Source organism: Globicephala melas, chromosome 12 (assembly GCF_963455315.2).
Source record: "Globicephala melas chromosome 12, mGloMel1.2, whole genome shotgun sequence".
NCBI classification, from domain to species: Eukaryota; Metazoa; Chordata; class Mammalia; order Artiodactyla; family Delphinidae; genus Globicephala; species Globicephala melas.
The window spans coordinates 65,828,000-65,853,099 of record NC_083325.1 but is presented as its reverse complement, the minus strand read 5'-3'; the positions used below and the strand labels follow the sequence as shown (position 1 = coordinate 65,853,099).

The 25,100-nt window shown below is 51.5% G+C and overlaps 1 protein-coding gene across 5 annotated transcripts in view; it reads right to left on the bottom strand.

Annotated features, from left to right (window-relative positions):
* GALNT14 (polypeptide N-acetylgalactosaminyltransferase 14) overlaps window positions 1–25,100 on the bottom strand; it is a 223,840-nt gene that overhangs the window by 49,802 nt on the left and 148,938 nt on the right. For 2 of the 5 annotated variants that reach the window (XM_060309623.1, XM_060309625.1), the window contains exons 3-6: window positions 9,067–9,165; window positions 2,678–2,745; window positions 555–620; window positions 297–427 (exon numbers count right to left, since the gene is read on the bottom strand). In XM_060309623.1, coding sequence (XP_060165606.1) covers window positions 297–427; window positions 555–620; window positions 2,678–2,745; window positions 9,067–9,165 — 364 coding nt within the window. Of the gene's footprint in view, window positions 1–296; window positions 428–554; window positions 621–2,677; window positions 2,746–9,066; window positions 9,166–22,917; window positions 23,141–25,100 lie in introns of those variants that run through there. The other 3 variants (XM_060309624.1, XM_070046883.1, XM_030858018.2) reach the window with 2 other exon arrangements.

The window sequence follows — 25,100 nt, the reverse complement described above, 5'->3', positions numbered from 1 at the left end:
TTCTAACATCTGGGAGAAATCACTCTGGGCAGTTCTCTTGGCCAGGAAGCTGCGTCTGTCATGTACCAGCCATCGGCAGCCCCGCCTGCAGGCCTGCTGTGGGTGACAGTGTGATGCAAAGAAGAGGTCCTGGGCTTTGTTCCACCGCTGCCTGCTGGGCGACCCCGGGGAAGGCCACTCTCCCCCATTCTCTTCATCTATAAAATGGGGATAGCAATCTGTCCCACCCACCCCCCAAGGGATTGAGGACACATGTGAAGTCCTGAGCTTACGGAAGTGGGGGGCACGGAACCCACCTCGCTCACCTCTTTGACCCTGTGCAGCAGGGGCTGGAGCCAGTCCCTGTTCACCTCACAGTGGCTGTCGAGAAAAGTCAGGGTGGTGCCCTGGGCAACATCGGCACCCCGGATCCGGGACCGCACCAGACCTGCAGGAGGGACAATCGGCCGAGTGGGCGCCAGCGTCGCTCCATTGTCTGGGACCACACAGAACACGCGCCCAAACGCATCCCACCCCCACCCCCACCCCGGCCCCACCCAGCAGCACAGACCCACCTTGACGCTCGTTATTGCGTAAGCATTTCACCTTGGGTAGCTTGAGGAGCTGTCTGCAGTCCTCGGCTGCAAAGACAAGAGGTCACGTGGATTGAGCGCCTGGGGGTGGAGGTGAGCGGCAGCCCTGCCTGCCGTCCCCGCCCCCAACCACGGTGCCCTGCCTTGAAGCCAGGGTGTTTGTGGGCTTTGGATGGGGCTGACTGACCACAGTTAGCAAAATACAACGTGGCCGCAAGGGGGCCACTTTGGAGCAGGTCAGTCACACAGTGGCACCTGCGTACTTGCTGGAACACTGCCAGATGGGAAATCTTGGCATGGTCACCTGGGGACATTTCTGCTTTTTTATAGATCATTCAAAGCATGATCAGAGTCCTATTCACTTACATGGGGCCTGATAAAAAGCCACTGGGAGGCCGGAGAATGGATGAGACAAATTTTGGAGTCTCCTTTCAGTTCATGGACTCAATACAGGAGACCCTATTTGTTAGGGGATCCATCCGGTGTATCCCGTCACCCAGAGCTCGTTCAGCTCTCCACCATGCAGGGAAATGTGCTGGGATAGGCAAGAGACCCATCCTAGGCATTCACCCTGGGTCGCCCTGGCATGCCTGCCTGCCCCAGCACTCCTTGGCTCTGAACTCCACATCATAAGTTTTGATTTTGCTTCACTGGTTGGCCAACCTCAGCCTCTCTGCTTGGGTCTGGACTCTACAGAGTGACCACAAAGACTTAGAGGAGCTTCCTCGGAGCCAGGCGCTGTCCTAAGGACTTCAAATACGTTAACACATTCATCCTTATGTAAGCCATATATATCATCGTTATCCCCATTTTATAGGCAAGGAAACTGATGCGCATAGAGGTCAATAATTTGCCCAAGGCACACAGCTAGTAAGTGAGTCAGTGACAGGTCTCGGATTTGAAGCCAGGCAGTTGGCTCCAGAGGCCATGCTCTAACCACTAAGCTATTCTGCTTCTAAGGGAATCCAGCAGCATTCCCGTCTCCAGCCTCAGTGCCAGCTACCTCCCAGCAGGACGAGTGTCTCCCCAGCTCCAACCCCTTTCTCACTAGGGAAGGGAGATCAGGTCACTGAATTTCAGAACTCAGGTCCGATCTGATTACCCTGGATCTGGTGCACAACCTACTTGTGCATGACTTCCAAGGTTCTGAGGCTGTGTCAGAGGTGTGGGTTTCCAGCCTTCCTACAGCAGACCCCAGTGTGGTAGTGGCTCTGATGCCCAGCTTCAGGCATCAGGGCTGGTGGGGAGAGACTCCACTCTTCTGGGACTCGGAGCTATCCCCAGCGGCCATCACCTGCTTCCCCTGGTTTGCCACTGGGAAGAAGCGGTTCTGCATGCATGTGGCTGACTGCCTGCAGCAGTACTGGGGCTGGGATGACAGCTCTCGGAAGAGGAGCCAGCAATATCCGTACTTGAAGTGTAACAGTGCTTCTGCGATGATCGTACCTGATTGTCAAACTGAACACACCGGTGTCTGAAACCTCCCTCGTGCTTTTCTCGGGGAAAGTGGACTTGGACTGTGAATTTGGGTGGGACCCAGGTTCTTGGACAGGATGACTAGGGGATGGTAATGACCAGTGGTTGAAAGGTTGGAAGGCAGCTGCTCACTGTGTCATGGCCAAGTGATGGGACGTCCCCAAAACTGAACCCCCCTCCCCATGAGTCCTGCCATGGGAATGAAAGGAAAAGGGTAGGTGGCCTCAGCTCAGGCTGATGGATTATCAGAGTATATGAGTGAGGAATCTCTAGTCATGGGCCCTGCTTCAGGGCTTGGGGTCTCTTTGAAGGGATGGGGTCTCTTCAAGTCCAGGAACGTAGGTTGGGGGCAGTGACACACATGCATATACACACCAAACCCATCAAGAATCTACTGAATTGATCTGGTTAGATCCTCAAAGACTCATGGCAGAGAACCCAAGACATTGTTTCTCAAATGTAAGGTTTATGTACTCCTTGAGCCCCGCCTGGACACTCAATGTCTTCCAACCTACTATAAACCCAGGCTTCTTCCACCCCCAGGGAAGCAGTGGGCTCACCTCTGCTGGTTACACAGGGGCTGGGAACAGACATTTGTGTCCACAGCACAGGAGAGCGATGGTACTTACGGTCATTGCTGAAGTCATCGACTAATATGATTTCCTTGAGGAGATTCATAGGGGTGCGGTTTAATATGCTGTGAGATTGAAAGAGGAAAGATCGTTATGACTTCCAGCGGCAAATACATGTATCAACCTGAGCTTTATTTTTTATTTTTTTTTGCGGTACGCGGGCCTCTCACCGTTGTGGCCTCTCCCATTGCGGAGCACAGGCTCCGGACGGGCAGGGTCAGTGGTCATGGCTCACGGGCCCAGCCGCTCCGCGGCATGTGGGATCTTCCCGGACCGGGGCACGAACCCGCGTCCCGTGCATCAGCAGGCGGACTCTCAACCACGGCGCCACCAGGGAAGCCCTCAACCTGAGCTTTAAATAGACACCAGTGCATTTGAAGAATAAAACTCAGAACAACCGAAAAACTTTGTCCAGTCACACTGCTCACTGTGAGCCACTGGGACACAACCCTGCTGTGTCTTAGTGAATGTCACCACCACCCACCTAGCACCCAGAGATCCGGTGCCACCCTCAACGACCCTCCCTCTCCCCGAAATCCTGCATCACACCAGTGACCAAGATGTGGTTTTCCTTGAAAAGTATCACTCAGATCACCTTCACCTCTTATACCTCCAACCTGATCCAACCTCTTCTGCCTGTTTTTTTTCAGTAGCCCGACCTGTCAGGCCATCTTCCCGTGACCTCCAGAGTGGGCTTTCTGAAGCATAGATCTGACCTCCGATCGTGTGACTTTCCTCAGTAATGCAAGTGCATAGGTTGACAAAAGGCTCCCCACAATCTACACCCCAAACCCTCAGCACGCTCTTCACGGCTTTTCCCGACCTGGAGCCAGCCCTCTTTCCAGCCTCCTCGTGCCCAGTGCCTTTATCTGGAGACATCCTGCTTGTTACAACCGAGGGCCGTTCTCCTACCGCTGCCAGTGTGAAATGCCCCTCCTGTGCCACAAGGATCTATTCAAATGTCACTTCCTCCCTAGCGCCTTTCCAAGCCACTTAGTGAGAATGAACTGCTTCCTCCTCTGGGGTCCCTCAGCTGTTTGTATCTGAAGCTTCCTGCGGCTCTCACGCCAGCCTGACTCCAAGGGCTGGTTTTGTTGGCCCATCAAAATGGCCACCTCCCCGGCGGCAGGGGCCTTGTCAAGCTACTGTCTGTACTGCCAGAGTCCGGCTGTGCCTTGGCCCATGACCATTCACTCCATTTAGTGCACACCTACTATGTGCTGGGCGCCGGGTGTATGATGAGGATCAAAGGAGATGTGAGCTCTGTGAGAAGCCTGTGGTCCAGGAGCTACTTACTACAGGCTGTGTAACCTTGGGCAGGTTACTTCACTGCTCTGTGCAGTAAAGTATTCCCATCTGTATAACGGATAATAATAGCACCTATCACTCACAGGGCTGTTGGGAGAATTAAAGGAGAATGTTTCTAAAACATTTAGCACAGTGTCTGCTGGTAACAGTGATAAAAAATGTAGCAATTATTACTGTTCTGTGCATCAGTGGCGACTTTTGAATTGACTTCATTTCCTCTCCTGTGCTGTGGATCTGTACCCACAGGGCAAGGTTAGGTTTCTGGGTTCATTCTGGGTTTCAGGCCTGAGATGGCTGGATCCTGCTTCTCCTGAACATGCCAAACTGCACGGTTCCTCAGAAACATTCCCGGGCCACACCACCCACCGTGGGGCACCCAGCGCCCTGCGTGTATTGAGGACGGGGTTCAGATGGGCGCTGGCGGAGGCGTGTGTGCACCTGAGCCCTGTTTCTGGTGAGCTGTCCTTTCTAAGCAGGATGCAGAGACTTTCCAGGAGGAGAACTTCGCCTGGAGCTACCTTTATTCATGAAACCGTAGTTCTCACCATGGCAACTAGTGTGAGGGGGAGAGAGGAACCCCAACCCCAAGCCCTGAGCCCGCTGTTGGGAGGTGGGGACAGGGCAGGCAGGAGGTGGTGGGAGGGAACCCTCGCCACAATCATCCGAAAGGAAACACACCAAACCCAACAACCAGCCCTCTAATCAGAGTGGGATGGGGAGAGCGAGGCTGAGAGAGAGGGAAAAGTTGCTGGAAGAATACCCTCTAATGAGGTTTGATTACGGCTGTAGCTTCTGCACGCGATCTCCCCAAATCCCTGCCGGCTCTTTGAAATTCAAGAGTTGTCTTCTGTGAACATCAAAAGGTAAATCGCGTGCAGCTCTGTGCTGGTTGAACTGAGAGATGATTAGCGAATGAAAAATGTCCAGGGTTTAAAAAAGAAAAAAAAAAAAAAAAGAATGAAATCGTCAGCGGTAAGTGCTAATTACACCATTTCCTAGTGACACCTGGCTGGTTTTTGCTCCTCTAAACAGAGCAATTGGAGTGATGGTAGGGGCACCGAAAAAGTGACTCGGGGCTGGGAGGGCCTGAGATGGGCAGGTGGTCTGGGTGCCTGGGGTGGCTGGAGAAGGAGACAGGTCAAGTCCAGCCCAGGGGACCTGGCTCGGCCCAGATGGTCCCCCTGGGTCCTCTCTTCTGCACACCCCACCCTCATCCCCTGGACCCTGGTGGCTTCCATCTCCCTCCTTTGGTCTCACCAGTTCTCCGCCAGGACAGCTCACCAGTCCCTCTACAGCCAAGCCGACCCTCCCTTTCCTCCAGGGCCCGGCTTTTTCCTTGCTTCACCCCCACTGCACTGTTCTGAGCCCTTTCTTTTCACAGCCTCGCAGGGGAGTGAGTGCTCGCCTCATGGGCGCATCGGGGGTCACACTCGTCCTGGGAATTATCCTGAGTCTCCTATCCACAGTTCGCTCTCTGCCAGAGGGCGGCTGCCGGCAGCGTCTACACCTTCTGCCCGCCATGCCCTAACCATGGGGCCTCCCGGAACCCCCTGAGAGATGGCAGGTACAGCAGCGTGGGAGGCCAGGCAGCCTCTAGCATCCACTACTATGCGATCCTGAGCAAGACACCGGGAAGGTCCCAGCCTTCATTTCCATCTGTAATTACAGCTTCCTTGCAAAGGCAGGTGATGTTACTACTTGACCTACTTCACAGGCTATTGTGTGTATGAAATGAGGAAATGTATTTGAAATTGCTTTGAGAACTGCACGGGGCTACAGGCAGGCAGCGTTTATCAGACGTTCCATAACTACCAGTTGAATGAAGACCTGGGGCCGGTTGACAGTTGAGTTTAGTCGTTCTGGAGTCAGACCGACTTGGGTTCGAGTGCTGTGTCTGCGGATCTGCCATTCACTAACCGGAGAGCTTCAGGAAGTACTGAACTGTCAGCACACCGCCTCAGCCACAGAAAAGGAGTTTAGCACCCTGCCTGGTGCCCAGCAGCTGCTCCCGGAATCTGAGGACTGACAATGATGGCGATACCGGTTCTCAACGTGTGATCCCAGAACCAGCAGCATCAGTATCACCTGGGGACCTGTTAGAAATGCAAAACCTTGGGCCCCACTCTAGACCTACTGAGCTGGAATACGTGGGGATGGGGCCCAAGAAACCACGTTTTAACGAGCCCTCCAGGGGATTCTGATGTCTGCTCAAGCTTGAGAGCCACAGCCTCAGAACCCTGCTGCCTACGCAGGCTCACTGTGCCGGGCACTGTTCCAAGGCCTTCACCTACCTGAAGACATTCACTCCTCTCCACAATCAGGTGAGGCAGTTATTACCAGTATTCCTTGTTTGGCAGAAAAGGAAACTGAGGCAGAGAGGTGAAGGAGGTGCCCAAGGTCACACGGCTGGTAAGGGCAGAGTGGGCAAATCTGGCCCCAGGGTCCAATCTCTTAACCACCTGAATCTGAGAGACTTCTCCTCTAAATCTAGGCTATTATCAAAAGCCACAGCCAGGAGATTCAAGATACAAACTGGCCAGTCAGCATGGTCCGGGGCCCCCTGGGAGGCAGGGGGCCGGAGGGTGCTCCAGAAGAAGGGGGCGGCCCTGGGTCTCACATATGCACGGGGTCTCGTGGCAACACCAGTCAAGATAAACCATTCTTCAGGGCTTTTCTCAGTCCTTAAGTGAGAAAAGTCCCCGAACTCATCAAGGCTGTGACTCTCTCTCCCTCCCCCCATCACCCACTACATCGTGCCTCTGCCTGGCTCTGAGCGCCCCCATGTGTGCCTTCCCCCACCCCCCCATCCCCGGCTAATGCAGGAGCTTGGGCAGGGATGGGCAGAGGGACCAAGGCCTGGCCAGGCGCTGCATGGCAGGGACGAGAGGGCAACTCGGTCCTTCCCAGTTCCTCGAGCATCCTTCCCTTGCCAGAGCCTGGCAGCAAAGCCATGAGAATTCTAGAAAGTTAAAGATGAAAAGACGCCTTAGAAAAGATCCTTGCATCAACAAAAGTGAGATAGGAAGTGCTCTTCATTCAATTCTCTCTCAGTGGCTAGCGATTTATTTGTGCAACAGGATAGGGAGTAAAAGGGAGGTACGGATTCCCAAGGCAAAGGACACCTGGCCACGGAATTTCCTAGAAGTAATCTTTTTGCCTCCACCCCTAAAATTCACTTCCGCCCTGCCTGCTAATGATGTTAATGCCCGTCTGGTCATACCTGGCTCTTGGGCCCTAATTCTGATGTTTTCATGCAACACACTTGGGTCTGAGCCAGGGGCCTGGCTCACACTGAAGTTCCTGAGAGGCAGGAAAGAGGTCCTGAGCTCTCTCAGCAAAGCGCCCAGCAGAATTGGCGGTACAGTCTGGTACTTCACGGCGCCTTCTGAAGAGCATCGTGTTGATGGGCCCCAAGTCCCCTGCAGAGTGCAGGGCACCAGGGCCTCGGGGGAAGCCCTCCGTCAGGCTGGCAGACAGAGGCGCTGGGGCTGCACCCCTACTGCTCCCCACTTCCACCCAGGAAGTCAGAAACCCGAATCCTGGCTCCTGTGCTTCCCAGCTCTGTGGACTTGGCCTCCGTTCCCTACGTGCACCTGGACTTCACAAGGTTCGATGGGGCTCCAACTGAAGTGAGAGAGAAAATGTGTTCTGTGGGGCTTCCGTGGTGGCGCAGTGGTTGAGAGTCCGCCTGCCGATGCAGGGGACGTGGGTTCGTGCCCCGGTCTGGGAAGATCCCACATGCCGCGGAGCGGCTGGGCCCGTGAGCCATGGCCCCTGAGCCTGCACGTCCGGAGCCTGTGCTCCGCAACGGGAGAGGCCACAACAGTGAGAGGCCCGCGTACCACAAAAAAAAAAAAAATGTGTTCTGTGGACCATAAAGCTCAGCATACGTTTAACATGTTAGTATTATTATCATAAAGTACCATCATTACTGTTATAAAGAGACGGAGAAGCAGCAGGAAGAGAACGAGAAATAAGTCTTAGAGGTGAGAGGGGTGAGTCTGAGGGCAGCAGCTGAAGTGCCCCTGAGAACATAAACGTAGTGTAAGGAAAGCATGGGGGACCTGGGGTCCCCACATTATAATGGCCCCCAAATGTCCCAGGGTAATGTCTTCTTGTGGAAAATGCGATAGAACTTGAAACATGAAAGACCTTTCTATCACCATCTTTCCAGATGTGGCTAATGACCTATCCAAGGTCACAAGACAAGGAAGTGGTAGGGTGGGGACTTGACCCAGGTCTTCAGACTCCAAGTGTGGTGCCTTTTTAGGTACCCCAGAGCCTCTTTTCTTTTCAGAGCTCACTAGCTGTGCAGATACAGGGATGGCTGCTCTGTGCCAGCACAGTCTCAGTCCTTTACCTGAATTAACCAAAGCAGCTCTATGCCGTAGGACTAATTATTATGCCACAGGGAGGTGAGGTAAGACATGAATAAGATACAGGCCTTACCCGTCAGCAGTTCATTGAGGATCACATCTGGGAAAAATGCATTAAGTGCTAGAGTAGAGATGTGCAGAGAAGCAGCCCAGAAGAAGGCCCTGATTGGGGGGGGGGGAGTGTGTGTGTGTGTGTGTGTGTGCGCGCGTGCGGGGGATGGAGGTGCGTGGCATCAGAAGACTCCTCCAAGGAGGAGAAGAGGTCAGCCTGGAAGGCAGGAGTCTCTCTTGGATGCTTTTGGCAGACCCCAGTTCTAATCCCAGACTGATGCTGGGGGTGGAGGATGTACTCAGCCTCAGAACCTCAGCTTCCTCATCATCTGTGAAAATGAGAACTCATGTTCTAGAGGCAGTCTACTCAGTGGTTAAGGGCAAGTGCTCTGGGACCAAGTCCTCTATGACTTCCAGTGACCTTCTATAAGTAACCCAATGCCTCAGGCCTCTATCTTTCCTCCTGTATAATGGGATAATAGCCGCCCTCATAGGAGCGTGAGGAGTGACTACTAGCGGATACATGTGGAGTGTCCTGAACGGTGCCTGGCAGGTACTTAGAAACACTTGAATTGGTCCCCCTCCCCACGCGGGCAGACATGCCCTCGCCAAGTGCCAGCCTGGAAGGCTGACACACGGGAAAGCTCTTACCTGCGGATGGTTCTGAGCAGGGTGGAGCGGGCCTCGTTGTGGAAGGTGATGATGATGCTGGTGGGAGGGAGGTCCGTGCAGTACCCCAGCAGGGTGCATCTGGGGAAGGCAAGGCAGCGGGACTAGAAGACCTTTAGAGACAAAGCAGATCTCAAGGGCTGAAACCAAGGGCATCACTGGCGTGGACAGATGCTTGGTGTCTGGTGGGGCCCCCTCCAGCTGCACAGCACTGTGTAAGACCCCAGGGCCTCACCTGGCCCTACGGGGGAGCCCAGGAAGCTCCGAGAATGATTAGAGCTGAATCTCCCACCACCTCGGGGAAACTTGGGCTTGGAGTCGAATTAAGTTGGCGTACAGAACATAAATGTGGGATTTGCCGCGTGCCTGGGTTACAGCGCATAGTTCCTGGTAGCCACATAAGCCCACCCCCGAGCCTTGGGCTCTGCTGCCCAGTCTGTGTCCCTCCCAGCCTGCCAAGGCCTCCCTGTGTTCTGGGCCAGCAGCTCCAGCCCACCACACCACGCTGACCCCTGACTGCCGGCCACACACACCGCAATCTGGCATTTTTAAAGAGGCAGAGCCCTAAAACCCAGCATTCGTAGGAAAATGCCATCTTGAAAAAGCATTCACTTCCCCATGTCCAGGATCATTTTGTATGACAATTACATGTGGGGTAATACCAAGTTAATACCTCACTGCAAGTGAAAATTGTAGCCCGCAGCCCGAAAATTACTGTAATAATGGAAATAAACCCACCAAGTGAGGCTGGGGCCACCAGGGGCGATCCTGGGTAAATGCTGCCTCCTGTTTCTCGCTGTTCCAGGGGTATTAAACGAGGAAGTAAATAACAGATGTTTGGTGAGTCAAACATTTCCTCTCCTCATTTTCTACTTTCTTCCTAGGCCTGGGGCTTTCTTGGGGCTTTTAACTTGGGATCCAGAGACCCAAGGATGGACTTCAAGGGGGCTGTGAGCCCTCTGACATTGTTTGCAAACTTGTATACACAAATGTGTTTCTATTCTCTTCCCTGGGAAGATGGTTCATAGCTTTCAGTAGATTCTCAAAGAGGTCTGTGGCCTGAAACACTTAAGAACTTCAATCCTAGGCCAATGGGCATGACGTCCGTTTGGCCTCCCTAATAATTCTGAACACTTTTTCCTACAAGAGCAAACCCTAAATAAGAAGACTTACACAGACAAGGCAGGGCTGTTGTGCTCAGGACCTGAGCACAGACTGGGATGGGTCAGCCACAAGGAGCCAAGAATTGGGAAAGGAAGGCCCCAGGGGAAGAGACAGTGGAAAGGCTGGTCATGACCTTCAGACCTGCCTGTGCTCCCCCCACAGAGACAACTTCTCACCACATCACGTCAGCTCCACCTACTAATGAATCCCCACCCCCTGAACCCACCTCTCCTTTCTAGTCCCCAGGGGCCCAGCTCAGAGAGTCTACTCCTCTGGGGGATTCCTGCAGCAGTCTCCTGACCAGTCATCTTGCCTCCACCCTCTGCCCCTGCCAGTCATGTCCAGTCTACCACAAAGCTCTGCCCAGGTGTTCCTCTGGCCTGAAGCCTTCAGTGGCTCCTGATATAGAAAGTCCAAACTCCCTATCACAGCCTTCAAGACCTTCCACAATTGCAACTTCATATGCTGCCATAACTTTCTGCCACTGCTCTCACTATTACCTCTGCATGGAGCAGTGTCCTTTCTCTTTTCTCCACCTGTTGAACTCCTACTCATCCTTCAAGACCCAGAGCAAATATCTCTTGTCTGCAAAGGCGTTCCATACTCCCCCAGATAGGTAATGACCTGTGCTTTGTGCTCCCATAATTTTGTACATATCTCTCTCCTGGCACTTCTCAAGATGGACTATCTCCCCCACTTGACTATGAGTTCCTCTAGGGAAGGACCCTTGTCTATCTCCATGTCCCCAGAACAAGAGATAAGTATATCAGATGCCCATTCATGGAGAAAGAGAGAAAGAAATTCAGGAAATGCATTCCTAGGTCAGCTGATGACGTAGCCTTTTATGCTTTTAAAAGGGGAGGTATATAGTTCTGTCCCTCACTGAATCAGGGCTAGCTTATAGGACTAATAGAAAATGATGGAAGTGACAGTGTGTGACTTCTAAGGCTAAATCATAAAAGCACCGAAGACTCTGCCTTGGCCACTTGGAGGGAAGCCAGCTGCCATGCTGTGAGGACACTCAAGCAGCCCTGTGGAGTGATGCTGACGTGTGTTGGAACTGAGGTCTCCTGCCCACAGCCGGCACCAACTTGCCAGACACAGGAACGAGCTCCCCTGGAAGTGAGTCCACCAGCTCTAGTCAAGCCTTCAGATGATGGCAGCTCTAGCAGCTCCAAGCCTGAACCGCCCAGCCAAGATGCTCTGAATTCCTACCTCACAGAGACCATAAGGACAATCCATGATTCCTGTTGTTTTAAGCCACTAAAGGTTGGGGGTGATTTGTTGTTCATTAAATAACCATTATAAAAGAGGAGGAAAATGCCTTGAAATGGCCCCTAGTGAGAAGAGGCCTTGGACTTGCCTACCTTTGGATTCAGACCTGAGTCTAAGCTGGGAGCAGTGGGGAGGGAGGAGGGCAGGGGGCTGGCAGAGGTGGACTTGGGGCGGGGGGGGGGGGTCCCTCGACTGGTGTGCTGCAGGGTCCATGGCGGGCAAGGAGGGGCTGGGAGGGACCCAGGCAGAGGGGTAGGCGGCAGTGAGCACTGTCAGCACCAAGAGGAAGGAGGGGGATGTCAGGGAGTGGAAGGATAATCATCTGTCTCCTTATAGGAAGGTGATAAACAGAGAGCTTAGCAGAACCTCCCTGCCTCCATCAGAGACGGGAGAGAAGACAGACGAGCACGATGACTGAGAAGACCGTGCTGCCAGGGCTGCGCTGAGGGTCAGGCCTGGGCACTGCGCTGGAGACGGCGTCCCATTCCACACCCCGGGCGGTGATGGGATCCCAAATCCCAGCTTTTATGAGGTAAGCTATTCTGGGGCACGTTGGTGCAGGAGGTACTGGGAGTTACCCGCTTAGAGAGCTTTTGGGGACGGGGCTCCTCTTCCTGCCTCGGAGGCATCCAGCTGGGAGGCAGGTGTACAGTCGCACAGTGACGCAGCAGCATGCATGTGGCGCTGGGAGAGCGGAGGGAAGCGGACCTCTGCCCGGGGATGGGGCAGCGGTGGGGTGAATGTGAAGAAGGCTTCATGGAGGAGGAGGTGCTGGATCTCACAGGGTGAGATAGGGACAGATGGACACAAACAGGGTACAGCATCCCCGTCACAGCATGGTTCTGGACCTGCAGGCCGGATGCCCAGTGAGGCAGTTGGCAGAATACTGGCCCAGGGGTCTGGATACCACTGACCAGCTGCGAGACGGTGGGTAAACCAGCCACCTCTGCAGGCTGCTGTCTGCTCATCTGTGAAACAGAGCCTGGGCCCAAGGCTCTCCTGCTAAAGGTTCCCAGAGCATCAGTAACCAGAAGCTTTGATCGTAGCTGACGTGCAATAAGCATGGTTGATTTGAACGAACGGCTGTGAAGGCCGTTCTGCAGCTGAGGCTCAACTGTGTGGCTGGACATCCACATTTACTTTTCTAAGACTCAGTATCTTCACCTGGAAAGTGGAGACAACAACTTTTAACTTGCAGATTTTTCCCCCTAAATTATTAATATGTTAGGTAATGATAGATGCTTGACAAATAGTGACTATCATTACTATTATTATTATTATTCTTTTTGCGGTACGCAAGCCTCTCACTGTTGTGGCCTCTCGCGTTGCGGAGCACAGGCTCCGGACGCGCAGGCTCAGCGGCCGTGGCTCACGGGCCCAGCCGCTCCGCGGCATGTGGGATCCTCCCGGACCGGGGCACGAACCCGTGTCCCCTGCATCAGCAGGCGGACTCTCAACCACTGCGCCACCGGGGAAGCCCTATCATTATTTTTAACATGACGTTTAAATCTGCAGACTCCTCCTCCCGCTGGGTGCAGCCAGATCTTGCACAGGCTGGAAAGGCGTCCTTAGTGAGTGGTTCTGCCCTGTCTGACAGCGGGTAAGGGGCACTGGGAGGCAAGAGGCGGTAAAGAGAGCAAAGAGAACATCAGTGTTAGAGAAAGGAACCTGGGCTGTGACGTCAGTGTGAATCCTGGATCTGCTGAAAACTGGCTGTGTGCCCCTGGGCACGTCCTTTACCTTCTCTGAGCCTCAGTGTCGTCACCTGTAAACTGAAGACAAATACCTCCTTTTCAGGCTTGTTTGTGGAGATTGCAGAGAATACAGGCAAAACACGTGGTGTTTCATAGCTGCTGAGTAAATGGTGGTGAGTAATATTATTGCATTGTGGTAAATACTATTGTAATAATAATATTGCCTCCAGGCAACGTTCAGTGCTTTTGGACAAGAACTACAAACTCAGAGTCCAGCCAAGGCAGGAAGGGGCTTGGAGAGGACCCAGTCCAACCTCCTAAAGTGGGCGGAACTCAGCCCAACAGGCGTCCATTGGCACCTGGGCTGCTTTGCTCCCGGGCCTCAGCCCCCTCCAGCCTCCTGCTCCTGCAGGATAAAGGACAGGGGCTCTTCCTCGAGGCTGGGCAGAAATCCCATAAGCGCCTCCTGTGTGCACAGGCCCAAGGGAGGGCAGGCCAGCAGGAGGCGGTGCATCACAGCTCTGAGGAACGGGCATCCCGGCTCCCGGCTCCCAGCACTCAGCACTGTCTTCCTCCTGCCCCTGCTCTCAGCTCATGCTGCCTGGACTCATCCTCCGTCTCCTCGGACCCTCACAGCAGCCTCTGAGAACCTCTACTCCACAGATGAGAGCAACTGTGGCTCAGGATCTCACTCAAGCTCACACACCTGGTGAGCGGCCGAGATGAGCTGCGTCCAGGTTCCGTGACTTCTAATGTGGTAGTTGTCCCTAGCATCCACTGTGAACTCAACCTGGTTAAGGCACAGGAGCCCGAGGGGACAGGGCCCACCTCCCCAAGCCCTGCGCATGAGCCACCTGCCCTTCAAGACCCAGGGGGGCTGCAGTCCCACTTGGACGCGAGCCCTGGGCACTGGCAGCAACAAGGCCAAGGGGCCAGGAAAAATCCTTAAAACAGGCCACTGTGGGGACTCAGAATGTGCGTGGGCTTCCTGTGAGAGGATCTAAAAGATTCATCAAACGGCAAGATCTATCAGGGGCACCAGGGAAATGGAGAAAGCTGCCAACACTGAGATCTGGCGCCGGCAGATGGACGAGAAACATGTTTATAATTTATTAAAGATTCAGGGGTTTTACTGGAGAGAAGAGCTAGCGAGCAGGAAAGATGGGTGTGAGGGTGCAACCAGGAGGAAGGGCGGGACCACCGCTGCGTGCAGAGACAGATGCCAGCCCTGGGCTGCTGTCCTGATCGCCACAGCAGCTCCTGCATAACGCGCGCTCCTCTGAGCTGATTCTCCACCTGTAGTTTCCTCTTTGACTTTTCATTTTTTAAAGAAAGATTCAACTGACTTAATTTCTCCAAGTTCAGGTGGGTCTCACAGTGCTTCCTAACCATCCATTTCCTGAGCGTTCAGTGTCATTTACTGGCTGAGGACGCTTCCAGAGAGGTGTTCTGAGATGCTAACGCCTGGCACGGGGTCAGAGCTTCCTCTTCCATCTCTTTCCATCTCTCCACCAGCCAATCGCTGCTCTGCTGCCTACCCCGCCTCATCCCTGAACCTGAACAGGTGCCAAGCGGGGATTTAGAAACACCCCAAGTGAGGATGGCTGTCAGTTATCACAGAGCTGCAATGCTGTGCACATGCCTTTTATTTTATTGCACAAGCTCATTAAACTGGCAGCAGCCCGTAAACAGAGTGTTATGATGATCACCAGCCCCATTTTAGCGCTGGGCAGCAGGGAGAAAAGATGAGGTCATAAAGCAGAAACATTTGGGGGCTTCCCTGGTGGCGCAGTGGTTGAGAGTCCGCCTGCCGATGCAGGGGACGCAGGTTCGTGCCCCGGTCCGGGAAGATCCCACATGCCGCGGAGCGGCTGGGCCCGTGAGCCATGGCCGCTGAGCCTGTGTGTCTGGGGCCTGTGCTCCGCAACGGGAGAGGACACAACAGTGAGAGGCCCGCGTACCACAAAAAAAAAAAAATTAGAAACATTTGGGATTTTATTCTCGAGTGTGAAAACAGGAGGGAGTGATGGAGAGGCAGACCCAGTAACTTTGAAGCAGAGAGTACAGCATAACAATTATTATCACTAAAATGTCCAGAACTGACAATGGCTCTGTGTCTAGGAGGCAAACTCTCGAAGCGGGGGTCTGGCACCCCAGAGGGGAGGCTGAGGGCAGTTAGAGAAAGGGGAAAGGTCATGCAAATATGCAGCATGACACAGTGGAAATCAGGCCTGGGGTGGGACACACTGGGCCAACCCTTTGCCACTTGGGAGCTGGGCAGTGACTTCCTTGATGAAATTATCCACCTTAGGGAAGGTTTTTTTTAACATCGTTATTGGAGTATAATTGCTTTACAATGGTGTGTTAGTTTCCGCTTTATAACAAAGTGAATCAGTTACACACATACACATGTTCCCATATCTCTTCCCTCTTGCGTCTCCCTCCCTCCCACCCTCCCTATCCCACCCCTCTAGGTGGTCACAAAGCACCGAGCTGATCTCCCTGTGCTATGCGGCTGCTTCCCACTAGCTATCTATTTTACGTTTGGTAGTGTATATATGTCCATGCCACTCTCTCACTTTGTCACAGCTTACCCTTCCCCCTCCCCATATCCTCAAGTCCATTCTCTAGTAAGTCTGTGTCTTTATTCCTGTCCTGCCCCTAGGTTCTTCATGACCGTTTTTTTTTTTCTTAGATTCCATATATATGTGTTAGCATACGGTATTTGTTTTTCTCTTTCTGACTTACTTCACTCTGTATGACAGACTCTAGGTCCATCCACCTCACTACAAATAACTCAATTTCGTTTCTTTTTATGGCTGAGTAATATTGCATTGTATATATGTGCCACATCTTCTTTATCCATTCATCTGTCGATGGGCACTTAGGTTGCTTCCATGTCCTGGCTATTGTAAATAGAGCTGCAGTAAACATTGTGGTACCTGACACTTTTTGAATTATGGTTTTCTCAGGGTATATGCCCAGTAGTGGGATTGCTGGGTCACATGGTAGTTCTATTTTTAGTTTCCTAAGGAACCTCCATACTGTTCTCCATAGTGGCTGTATCAATTTGCATTCCCACCAACAGTGCAAGAGGGTTCCCTCTTCTCCACACCCTCTCCAGCATTGATTGTTTTTAAACGACTACTTAGTGACCCCTGCTGCCAGGCGCTGCCCTGAGCACCTCGCATATTTAAGGTTCACAGATAGCCCTGTGGGAGGGTGCACTGTTTAATGGATTCACTCAGGAGGAGACTGAGGCGCAGGGAGGTTAAGTAACTCACTGCAGCTAGTGAGCCCAGGCCTGCTGCATATCCTTGTCACCAAGCCACCACCTCTCCGTGCCAGCACCATTCCAGGCATCAGGGTATCCCTAGCTGCCGTCTGTCCCCTAGGTGTATTACGGGCCCTGCACACCATGTGGACCCCTGGGCTCACACTCGATCACCACCCCCAAGGAGCAGCTTCTACCGAGCTCTAGAACCCAGCAGGGAGGCACAGGCTGCCTGCCGTTCCGGGGTAGTGACAGCAAGACTGGGACACTGCTGGCTGAGCCGCCACAGGGGCTCCCACTTACGCCCAGATGAAGCCTGAAAGGGTGGGCACAGGGTGATTTCAACGAGGCCCTGGGAGGCGCGTGAACCTGTTTTTAAGCAGAAAGCTACAGTTTGTCCCTCCGATTCCCGCAGGTCCAGAGCCCGTTCCAGAGGCCAGACCAGACATAGAAAACGAAGGGGTTATCTTCTCCACGTGTGCCATTTGCCTGAACTCTACAGCTGCAAAGGCCAAGGGAAACAGGCATAAGCTGTGAAGCAGGGGTACGTAGGGCTAGTTTCCTGGGAGAACACTGTCCCCAAGGCAGTCACCACCTGGATTCCCTGCAGGTGGGTGGCACAGCCTTTCCTTGGTCCCCGCTTCCGTCTCTGTCCCCCTGTGTCCTCCACTATAGCCCAGAAGAGGTCCCAGGGAGACCACATCTCCTCCCCATTTTCCTGCCACCAACACCCCCCCCAAAGCTGACGTGTGTGAGGAAGAAAGGACGAGAGGGGAAAAGCTCTTGGCCCAGTGACCTTTCCAGAGCGTCAGCTCCCTCAGGACAGGGACCAAGAATACCTAATACATTTCCCAGCTCAGTTCTGTGCAAGGAAGCCTGCTCTCAGCTATGCGGAAAAGGAAGATGACCGAAAACTATAAAACGCCAAATGTATAATTGACCTCTAGGTTCAAACTTGACTCTTTAGAGGAGAAAAACACGAGCAGTATAAAAAGTATGACAGCTGTAAAACCAGAAATTCCTTTTAATCTCATTTCATGGGCGACACTATACACTGTAAGGCATGAAATTTTTAGTTCGTGTCAACTTCACTGGGATTTCACATGCAGATTAATTGGTTCATCCACATAAACATATACTGCTCCTACTTCTTGCCTCAAGTCACCCTCACTTAGCGTTATGGAAATCCTGCGTCTCATAAAAGACACTTAAGATAACAGTGAGATCTGCTATTCCATGACACGGCCACATTTTGAATTGCTGAGCATGTTACTTTTTTTTTAAAGATTGTTTTTTGATGTGGACCATTTTTTTTAATGTCTTTATTGAATTTGTTACACTACTGCTTCTGTTTTATGTTTTCGTTTTTTGGCCGCAAGGCACGTGGGATCTTAGCTCCCCGACCAGGGATCAAACCCGCACCCCCTGCACTGGAAGGTGAAGTCTTAACCACTGGACTGTCAGGGAAGTCCCTGCTGAGCATGTTATTAAATTCTAGTATCCTGGGAAGGGGATAAGGGGGCCAGGGCAGGGAATTGAACTGCTTAGGAACTTGGTTGAGCTCTTGGTGGGCAGATGAAGGCCCCCAGCACCCACCTCCTTGTGTAATCTCTTAGCCTTGAATGTGGACTAAACCTCGTGTCTTGCTTCTAAGGAACAGACTACAGCTAAAGTGATGGGATGTCACTTTTGTGATTAGGTCACAAAAGACAGTGACTTCCATCTTTTTCGCTTGTATGTTTTGCTGAAGCAAGCTGCCATGAATGGGGAGCCCCACATGGCAAAGCACTGAAAGCAGCCTCTGGTCCATAGCCTGTGAGGGACCGAATCCTGCCAACAACCATGTCAGTGAACTTGGAAGAGAGTCCCCCCTGAGACGTGCCCTGAGATGCCTGCAACCCCAGCTGACACCTTGAACACTGCCTGTGAGAGACCCTGAAGGAAAGGACCCATCTTGGCCATGCCTGAATTCCTGACCCACAGAAACTGTGAGATGATAAACATTATTTTAAGCCACTAAGTTTCATGGTAATTTGTTATGCAGCAACAGACAATGAATACAGGTACCCTTAGCTCCTGAAAACCCGAGTCCACCAGGATTTCTCACTGCCCTGGGGTCAAAGGTAAATTCTCTTGGGTACTTGGTGGAAGAGCTATGCAAAGGCATCACGATTCTCCCAGCGCAGAGCTCCAGAGCTCCCACTTCATTCATGCTCTGTTGGCATCAAGATGTTGCTAGGTACAGGATTCCTATGGCCACAACGTACAGAGGGAAGTTCTTCAGGGGTACCTTTGGGGTTTGTTCCAGTCTTTAAAGATTCAGCTCCCTTAGGGCTTCTTAATATGAATCAAACACATAGAAAATGGTTGAGAGACTCTCTTCTCACTTCTCCCGTGGACGGTGCATAACTAGTACCCTTCCACACGCACAGAGGAGAAGTTAATTCATCTCATATAATGGATGTCATAGGGCTTTAAGGCTTGATTCACTTGAAGAAGTCCAGTAAAGAAAGGCTGACCTAGACGGTAACACAGACATCCCTCCACTCCATGAACACGAGGCCATTTGGCACAGCCCTTGGTCTCAGGCTGGGCCTATTAGGCCAACAAATGCATTCCCTGTACCAACCATCGCCATGCTCTTGGTTGAATCTATCTGTCAGGCCAGCTCGGGGTCTGCAGTTCACTTCTTGCTCCTCGGAGAACCCTCTGGATTTCTTAGCCACCTACTTCCAGTAGCATCACATTTCTAAGACAACCTACATCTTGACAATTCTAGGGCACTTCCACCATCATTATTAATTGCAGGCTCCGCAAGCTCATCTTCCTGGCGATGTACCAATGCCCCAAGGGTTCTTTGCTGACATGCTGCAAAGCTAACTGGAGAGCAGTACACTAGGATGTAAGGGGCCATGTTGTCTGGAGGCCGCCAAAGGCTCAGTTTCTGCCGCTCTTTCGCAGCCCAGAGTAGCTGGGAGACCTTTCCCTCTCTGGCTCCATACAAACTCCTGGGCTGCTGCAATACTGGACTGGAATGGACCACAGAGCTCCTCTGGTTAGTCAGTCCCTACATTGTGAGCTGCTGGACTGCATCTCCAGAAGCCTACGCACGCTCTGAATAAAGTCTGCAAGAGTCAAGTAAGTTTGGCACATGAGAAATACTGGAAAACTACTAGATTAACTTTTTGGTGATCCACCCATGCACACTAACATGTTAAAGGTTCTGAGACTTGCGCTAGCATCCTGTTTACCAAGCTTTGACCTCAAACCCTGCCCTAAAATCCTTCACATATCATGGGAACTCACATATTCACAGGATATATATATTGTATCAAGCCTACCACTTAACATCCTACCAAAAACAGAATTTTGTAACACACAGGTTTTAAAAGCATTGCTTCCAGCTCCCTCTTTTTTTAAAGATGTGCAAACTGAGGCCCAGAACAGTGAGCAAATCGACTTGCCACGTTCACCCTGCTTGGCAGTGGCCAAGCTAAGATCTCCTAGCTCTTGGCTATTGAACTTGCTACTTCCTTAAAGCACTCAGGCTTGGGGGGCCCTGTCAGATGGTTTAGAGAAGCCCCAGGCCCAGTCCACATGGGGGTACTGGCCACCTCTGCTTTCCAGCGCCCTTTTACCCCCTCAAAATATTCCCACCAAGGTCCCCATTACTTCTCTATGTTGCTAAATCTAATGGAAAATTTTCAGTCTTTTCCTTGCTTTGTCATCTCCGTAGTAGCTAATATTGAGGGTCATACATCTCATTAAATGTTTGGATCTTTGCCGTTGGCTTTGGTAGAATCACCCTAGCATGGTTCTCCTCTTCTTAGGCTGTTTCTTGGTTTTCCTTTTCTTTCCCTCCTCTGAAATTCTGGTGCTCCTTTCGAAAATCCTCTCCTAAGCCATTCTCTCCTCAATCTTCCTCCCCTCTAGATTATTTTACTTGTTTCCAAGCCTTCAATTTCCCATCTGTTTGCTGACGATCCCAACCCTAACCTTAATCTGATGAGCATCTTCTCTTGGATGTCCCCACGAGATGACCTCTTCAGCCACCGTCTGCCTCTCATACCTCGCCCAAGCCTGCCGACCCTTCCGTGTTCCCCAGCTCACCATCTACCGTGTGCCCAAACCCAAGAGGTATTCTCGAATCCTGCCTCTCCGTCCCTGACACCAGCCTCCCCGTCCCTGACACCAGCCTCCCTAAACTTAATCCTATCAATCCTTCTTACGTATCTCTCAATCTGGCTGTTTCTCTCTTTTCCCATCATGTCTTTTCTGGATTACTGTAGCCGCTTCCTAGCTGGCTTTATCCCCTTCCAGTCTCTCCTGCATGTTGCAGCTAGAATGATCATTCCAAACTGCAAATTTTTAACATGTTTCAACACTGCCCAACTGCTCACAAAATAAAGTTGAACCCCCTAATCACCGCTTACCATCCTCGGTGACCCGGCTTCACCTGTGACTCCTCTCTTCACATCCTCCAACTTCCAGCCACGTTCTGCCTCACCTGTTCTTTCCCCTCTGGACCTCAGCAGGCGCTGCCCTCCCTCCCACGTGTCTGAAAGGCATTCTCCTCTCTTCCAAGGCCTGGCTATTTTTTCCTCTTCTAATCCTGGCTTGGAAGGTACTTCCCCTCGGAAGCATTTCTTGATCTCCAAGTCTTTTCTATTGCACCCCCCTAGGACCCTGCACTCACCCCATCACTGTGGTTTATTACCAAGCATTGGGAACTCTCCGTCTCTTCTGCTGACTCTTAGCTGCAATGAAGGCCAGGACTTATTCGTAGTTATAACCTCAGTCCCTGGCACAGCGACTAAACATAGTATAGGTACGATAAACATCTGAATAATGAGTGGATGAGTGAATGTGGGAGGAAGCAGGTGAGGCTTCCATGGGGGCAAAGCCAGAGGAGAAAACGTCCCTTGCCAAGTGACAGGTGGCACCAGCACATGGAAGCTGCAGAGCTGTAAGCTGAGTGACGTGCCAAGGTCAGTCACACAGAGGAGTCCAAACAAGTCACCCAAACTGAGAATGGTACCATGTGGGGAGAATGGGGAGCCTTGGGCTCCTCAGGCTGTCCTGGGAGAACTTCTGGGACAGTCATCTGGTGCCTGTGGACAGGTCTGATGCATTCTCTGTTGCACTGAAAACTCAGCTATGTTTAAAAAGCTGGGATGTTCCCCTTGTTCACTGAAGTCCCAGCGATGAACAATGCTTCCTCACGTGGGAGGGGAGAGACTGAATCCTAGCTGATAGGACTGCCAGACTATGACTCAGATGCCCTTTTCTCCCAGACCTGTGCTGTCCCATATGGTAGCCACGAGCCACCTGTGGCTACTGAGCATTTGAGATGTATCAGAATAGAGATATGCTGTAAGTATGAAATACACACAAGATTTCAGACTGATAAAAAACGCAAGCTACCTCATCAGTAATTTTTTTACCTTATTTTATGTCAAAATGATAATTTTGGGTGTATTGGGTTAAATAATACATATTATTAAAACTAATTTCACTTAAAAAATTTTAATTTTTAGGGACTTCCCTGGAGATCCAGTGGTTAAGACTTCGCCTTCCAATGCAGAGGGTATGGGTTCGATCCCTGGTTGGGGAGCTAGTATCCCACATGCCTCGTGGTCAAAAAACCATAAATACAGAAGCAATATTGTAACAAATTCAATAAAGACTTTAAAAAATGGTCCACATAAAAAAAAGTCTTTAACAAAATTTTACTTTTTAAAATGTGACTATTAGAAAAATTTAAATTACATACATGGCTTACATCTATTTCTATTAGACATCATTGTCCTAGGTCATTACTGAACCTAGCTTATATATAATCTAATTTAAAATTTCAACGTTAGTGTCAGACAATAGTTTCTAGATATTGGGTTCTTTCATATGAGTAAAATAAAATTTTAAAAAAATATAGAGAAGGTTTGCAACATTTTCTTTTGCAGCAAAATTATATTTTAAAACTCTCATCATCTAGCATCATTGTTATTTCATAAAAGAAAGGGTGTTTAAACAATCAAAAAGGCCACAACCTCAGAATCATTAAAAGCGTTATAAATCATAAAATTAAACTTTAAGAAAATCTCCCTCATTATCTCCCCTTTTCCCCAACTCCACAGATCAGATCTGCACTAATTCACCAAATGGCATCTGAAAGTACAGTTCAAGGGTTTGTCCCACTAAATTATGATGCACCTATGTCCACCCTCCACAGACAGCACGGATACTAAACGCAGAAGACAAGACATCTCCACGCTTTGCTCTGGAAGCAGCAGCTCCAGCTCTGTTCTTGGTGCTGCTGATGCTATGACATGGTATGATTTTTCCAGTCTCTAGCCCCAGTGTATCTCCTCACGCACTTCTGTTGTCCAAGCTGCCACGCGCAATCTGGGCTCGGAACGCACAACTAACCTGGCGAATGCAGACGCCTCTGGCCACATTTAGACCTCCTAGAAATGACCATGGCTCCGTTCTGCACCACTGTGTTTTTCCAGACAACTCAGCTCCTTTGAAGTGAGTGGAACACTGAGGTTTGGTGGAAACCACAGGGAAGTAGCAGCGCCTTTTCTCCAGAAAGATCAGCTGCTCTCAGGAAGCCGCAAAGAGGCTTCTCTTGGGATGCTGCCAGGACCTGGCTTAGTTGGTACCAAGCACTACCCTGATGGCAGCTGTGTGCCCGTGTGTGTGCCCGTGTGTGTGCATGTGTGTGTGCAGGGGAGAATGTTCTCAAAAGGCAAATGCAGAGTCTAGCCAGGACCAGGAAGTGTGGAGGTGGGCCAAGGCTTATTTTTGAAATGTTTCCTGAAAAAGATTCCTCAGCGTCTGAGACTAGGGCTCCTCCAAGTCTTATTTTAGTCCTGCTTGAATCACGTTACACGATAGTAATAATAGATAACATTTATTGAACCCTAGGTCTCAGGTATTCTTCCAAGAGCTATAAATCTGCACAGTCATTCCCTGAGGTAGGCACTGAGACCTCCTCGCTCGTCGTGGAGACGACCGTGAGGTCACAGTCACTAAGCAGCAGAGTCTCGACGTCACACCAGACGGTCTGGTTCCCAACTCAGCTCTCACACTCCACTAGAATGACCCTTGATGGTCAGCCAACACACTCGTTTGCAAAACTCTGTTTCATGTTGACCTTTCTCTCTGTTTTTGCTCTTGAAGTCTGCACACTGGAAGGTTCTGGAAAGATGGAAAATCACAAGTCTGGGTGTCCCTCGCCTGCTAAGGAAGGATGTCTCCCCTTGATCTTCCCTGAACTGTGTCCTGATACTTCTCAGACTTTGCAGCTAAAGGATCAGAGAAGAGTCATTCCCTTCCTTTACCTGAAGGGGGAAATGTTCCTCAAACTGAAGCAGCTGAGATAAGACCTGTAGCCTAGTGACTCCAGGCATGTGGTCAGACCCAGCACACTGAGCGCCAGAATGGTCTGGTTGAGGGCCAAGCATCCAATGTCTCTTCTGCTCTAGGGGACTCATAACGGAAGACCTCCCGTGCCCGCCTGTACCCTTCTAGACTGTCGGCCCATCCCCGAGTCAGTCCTGTACCAAATTCTGCCTCCATCCCCTCTTTTTACTCTCACTTCCATCTGCCCAAGCCTGGCCCACCCCCTTGATCTGTGGGACTACAATGGCCTTCTGACTACTCCTCATCTCATTCCTCCCCCCACCTTCCACATTAATCTTCCTAACACCCTGCTTCACACACGTAACTCTCCCTACCTTCCATAGTTACCTAAGCTAAACCTTGGCCACATCCCAAGTCCCCCACCATCGTGTTAACCCTTCAGCTCCGCCCCACGGTTCTCTTGCCTGAACCTTCTAGCCCTGCTAACCAGTCCACGCCTCCTTGGCCATGCCTGAGCCACGACCTCCACACACCTCCCCATCCAGCCACCGTCCTTTCCAGGGCTGCCTCAGTGTAACTTTTGTGCAATGCTTAGCCCAGGTCAGCCCCTCCATCGCACTTCTCATGGGCTCCCTGGACTCCCTGCCCCTCCTGCATGGCTGTGCTATCTTCTCTGTGGGCAGCGGCCATGTTTCTCCTGCTTAATGTTCCCGTGGGCCAGTTACTCAACCAACTGCAGTCACTTTCCTCACCTCTAAACCCAGGATCACAGCAAAGTTGTCATGAGGCTTAACTGAGAGAACATATGTAAGGTGCCTACCACGTGTCAGGGGGACTAGTTTGATCAATAAATGCTGGCTGATTTTATGTGGCAACACAGAGAATTCTTTGTTGAGTGAAGGTCGTTTTAAATTTCCCGTGATTTTTCTCCCTCTGTTCTGAGGATTCATTCCCACGCCTGCACGTGCAAACCCTGATGTTTTCAGTAGATTGTCTGAGAATGAATCCAGTGGGGTGCTCTTTGAATCCATCAGTCATCTGCTGATACTGATGAAGTGTCTGAGTGCCAGGCACTGTGTGTAGCTCTGGAGGGAGGTGCAAATGGAAGTCAGCACCCCTGCCCCTGTCGCTCAAGGAGGGGAGAGGGAAAGCTTGAAACTCGGGGTAACGGGTGCTGCTCAGAGGTGAGCGAGTAGGAGGCGCTGCCCTACTTAGCCTGAGGGGGCAAAATGTCTTCCTGGAGT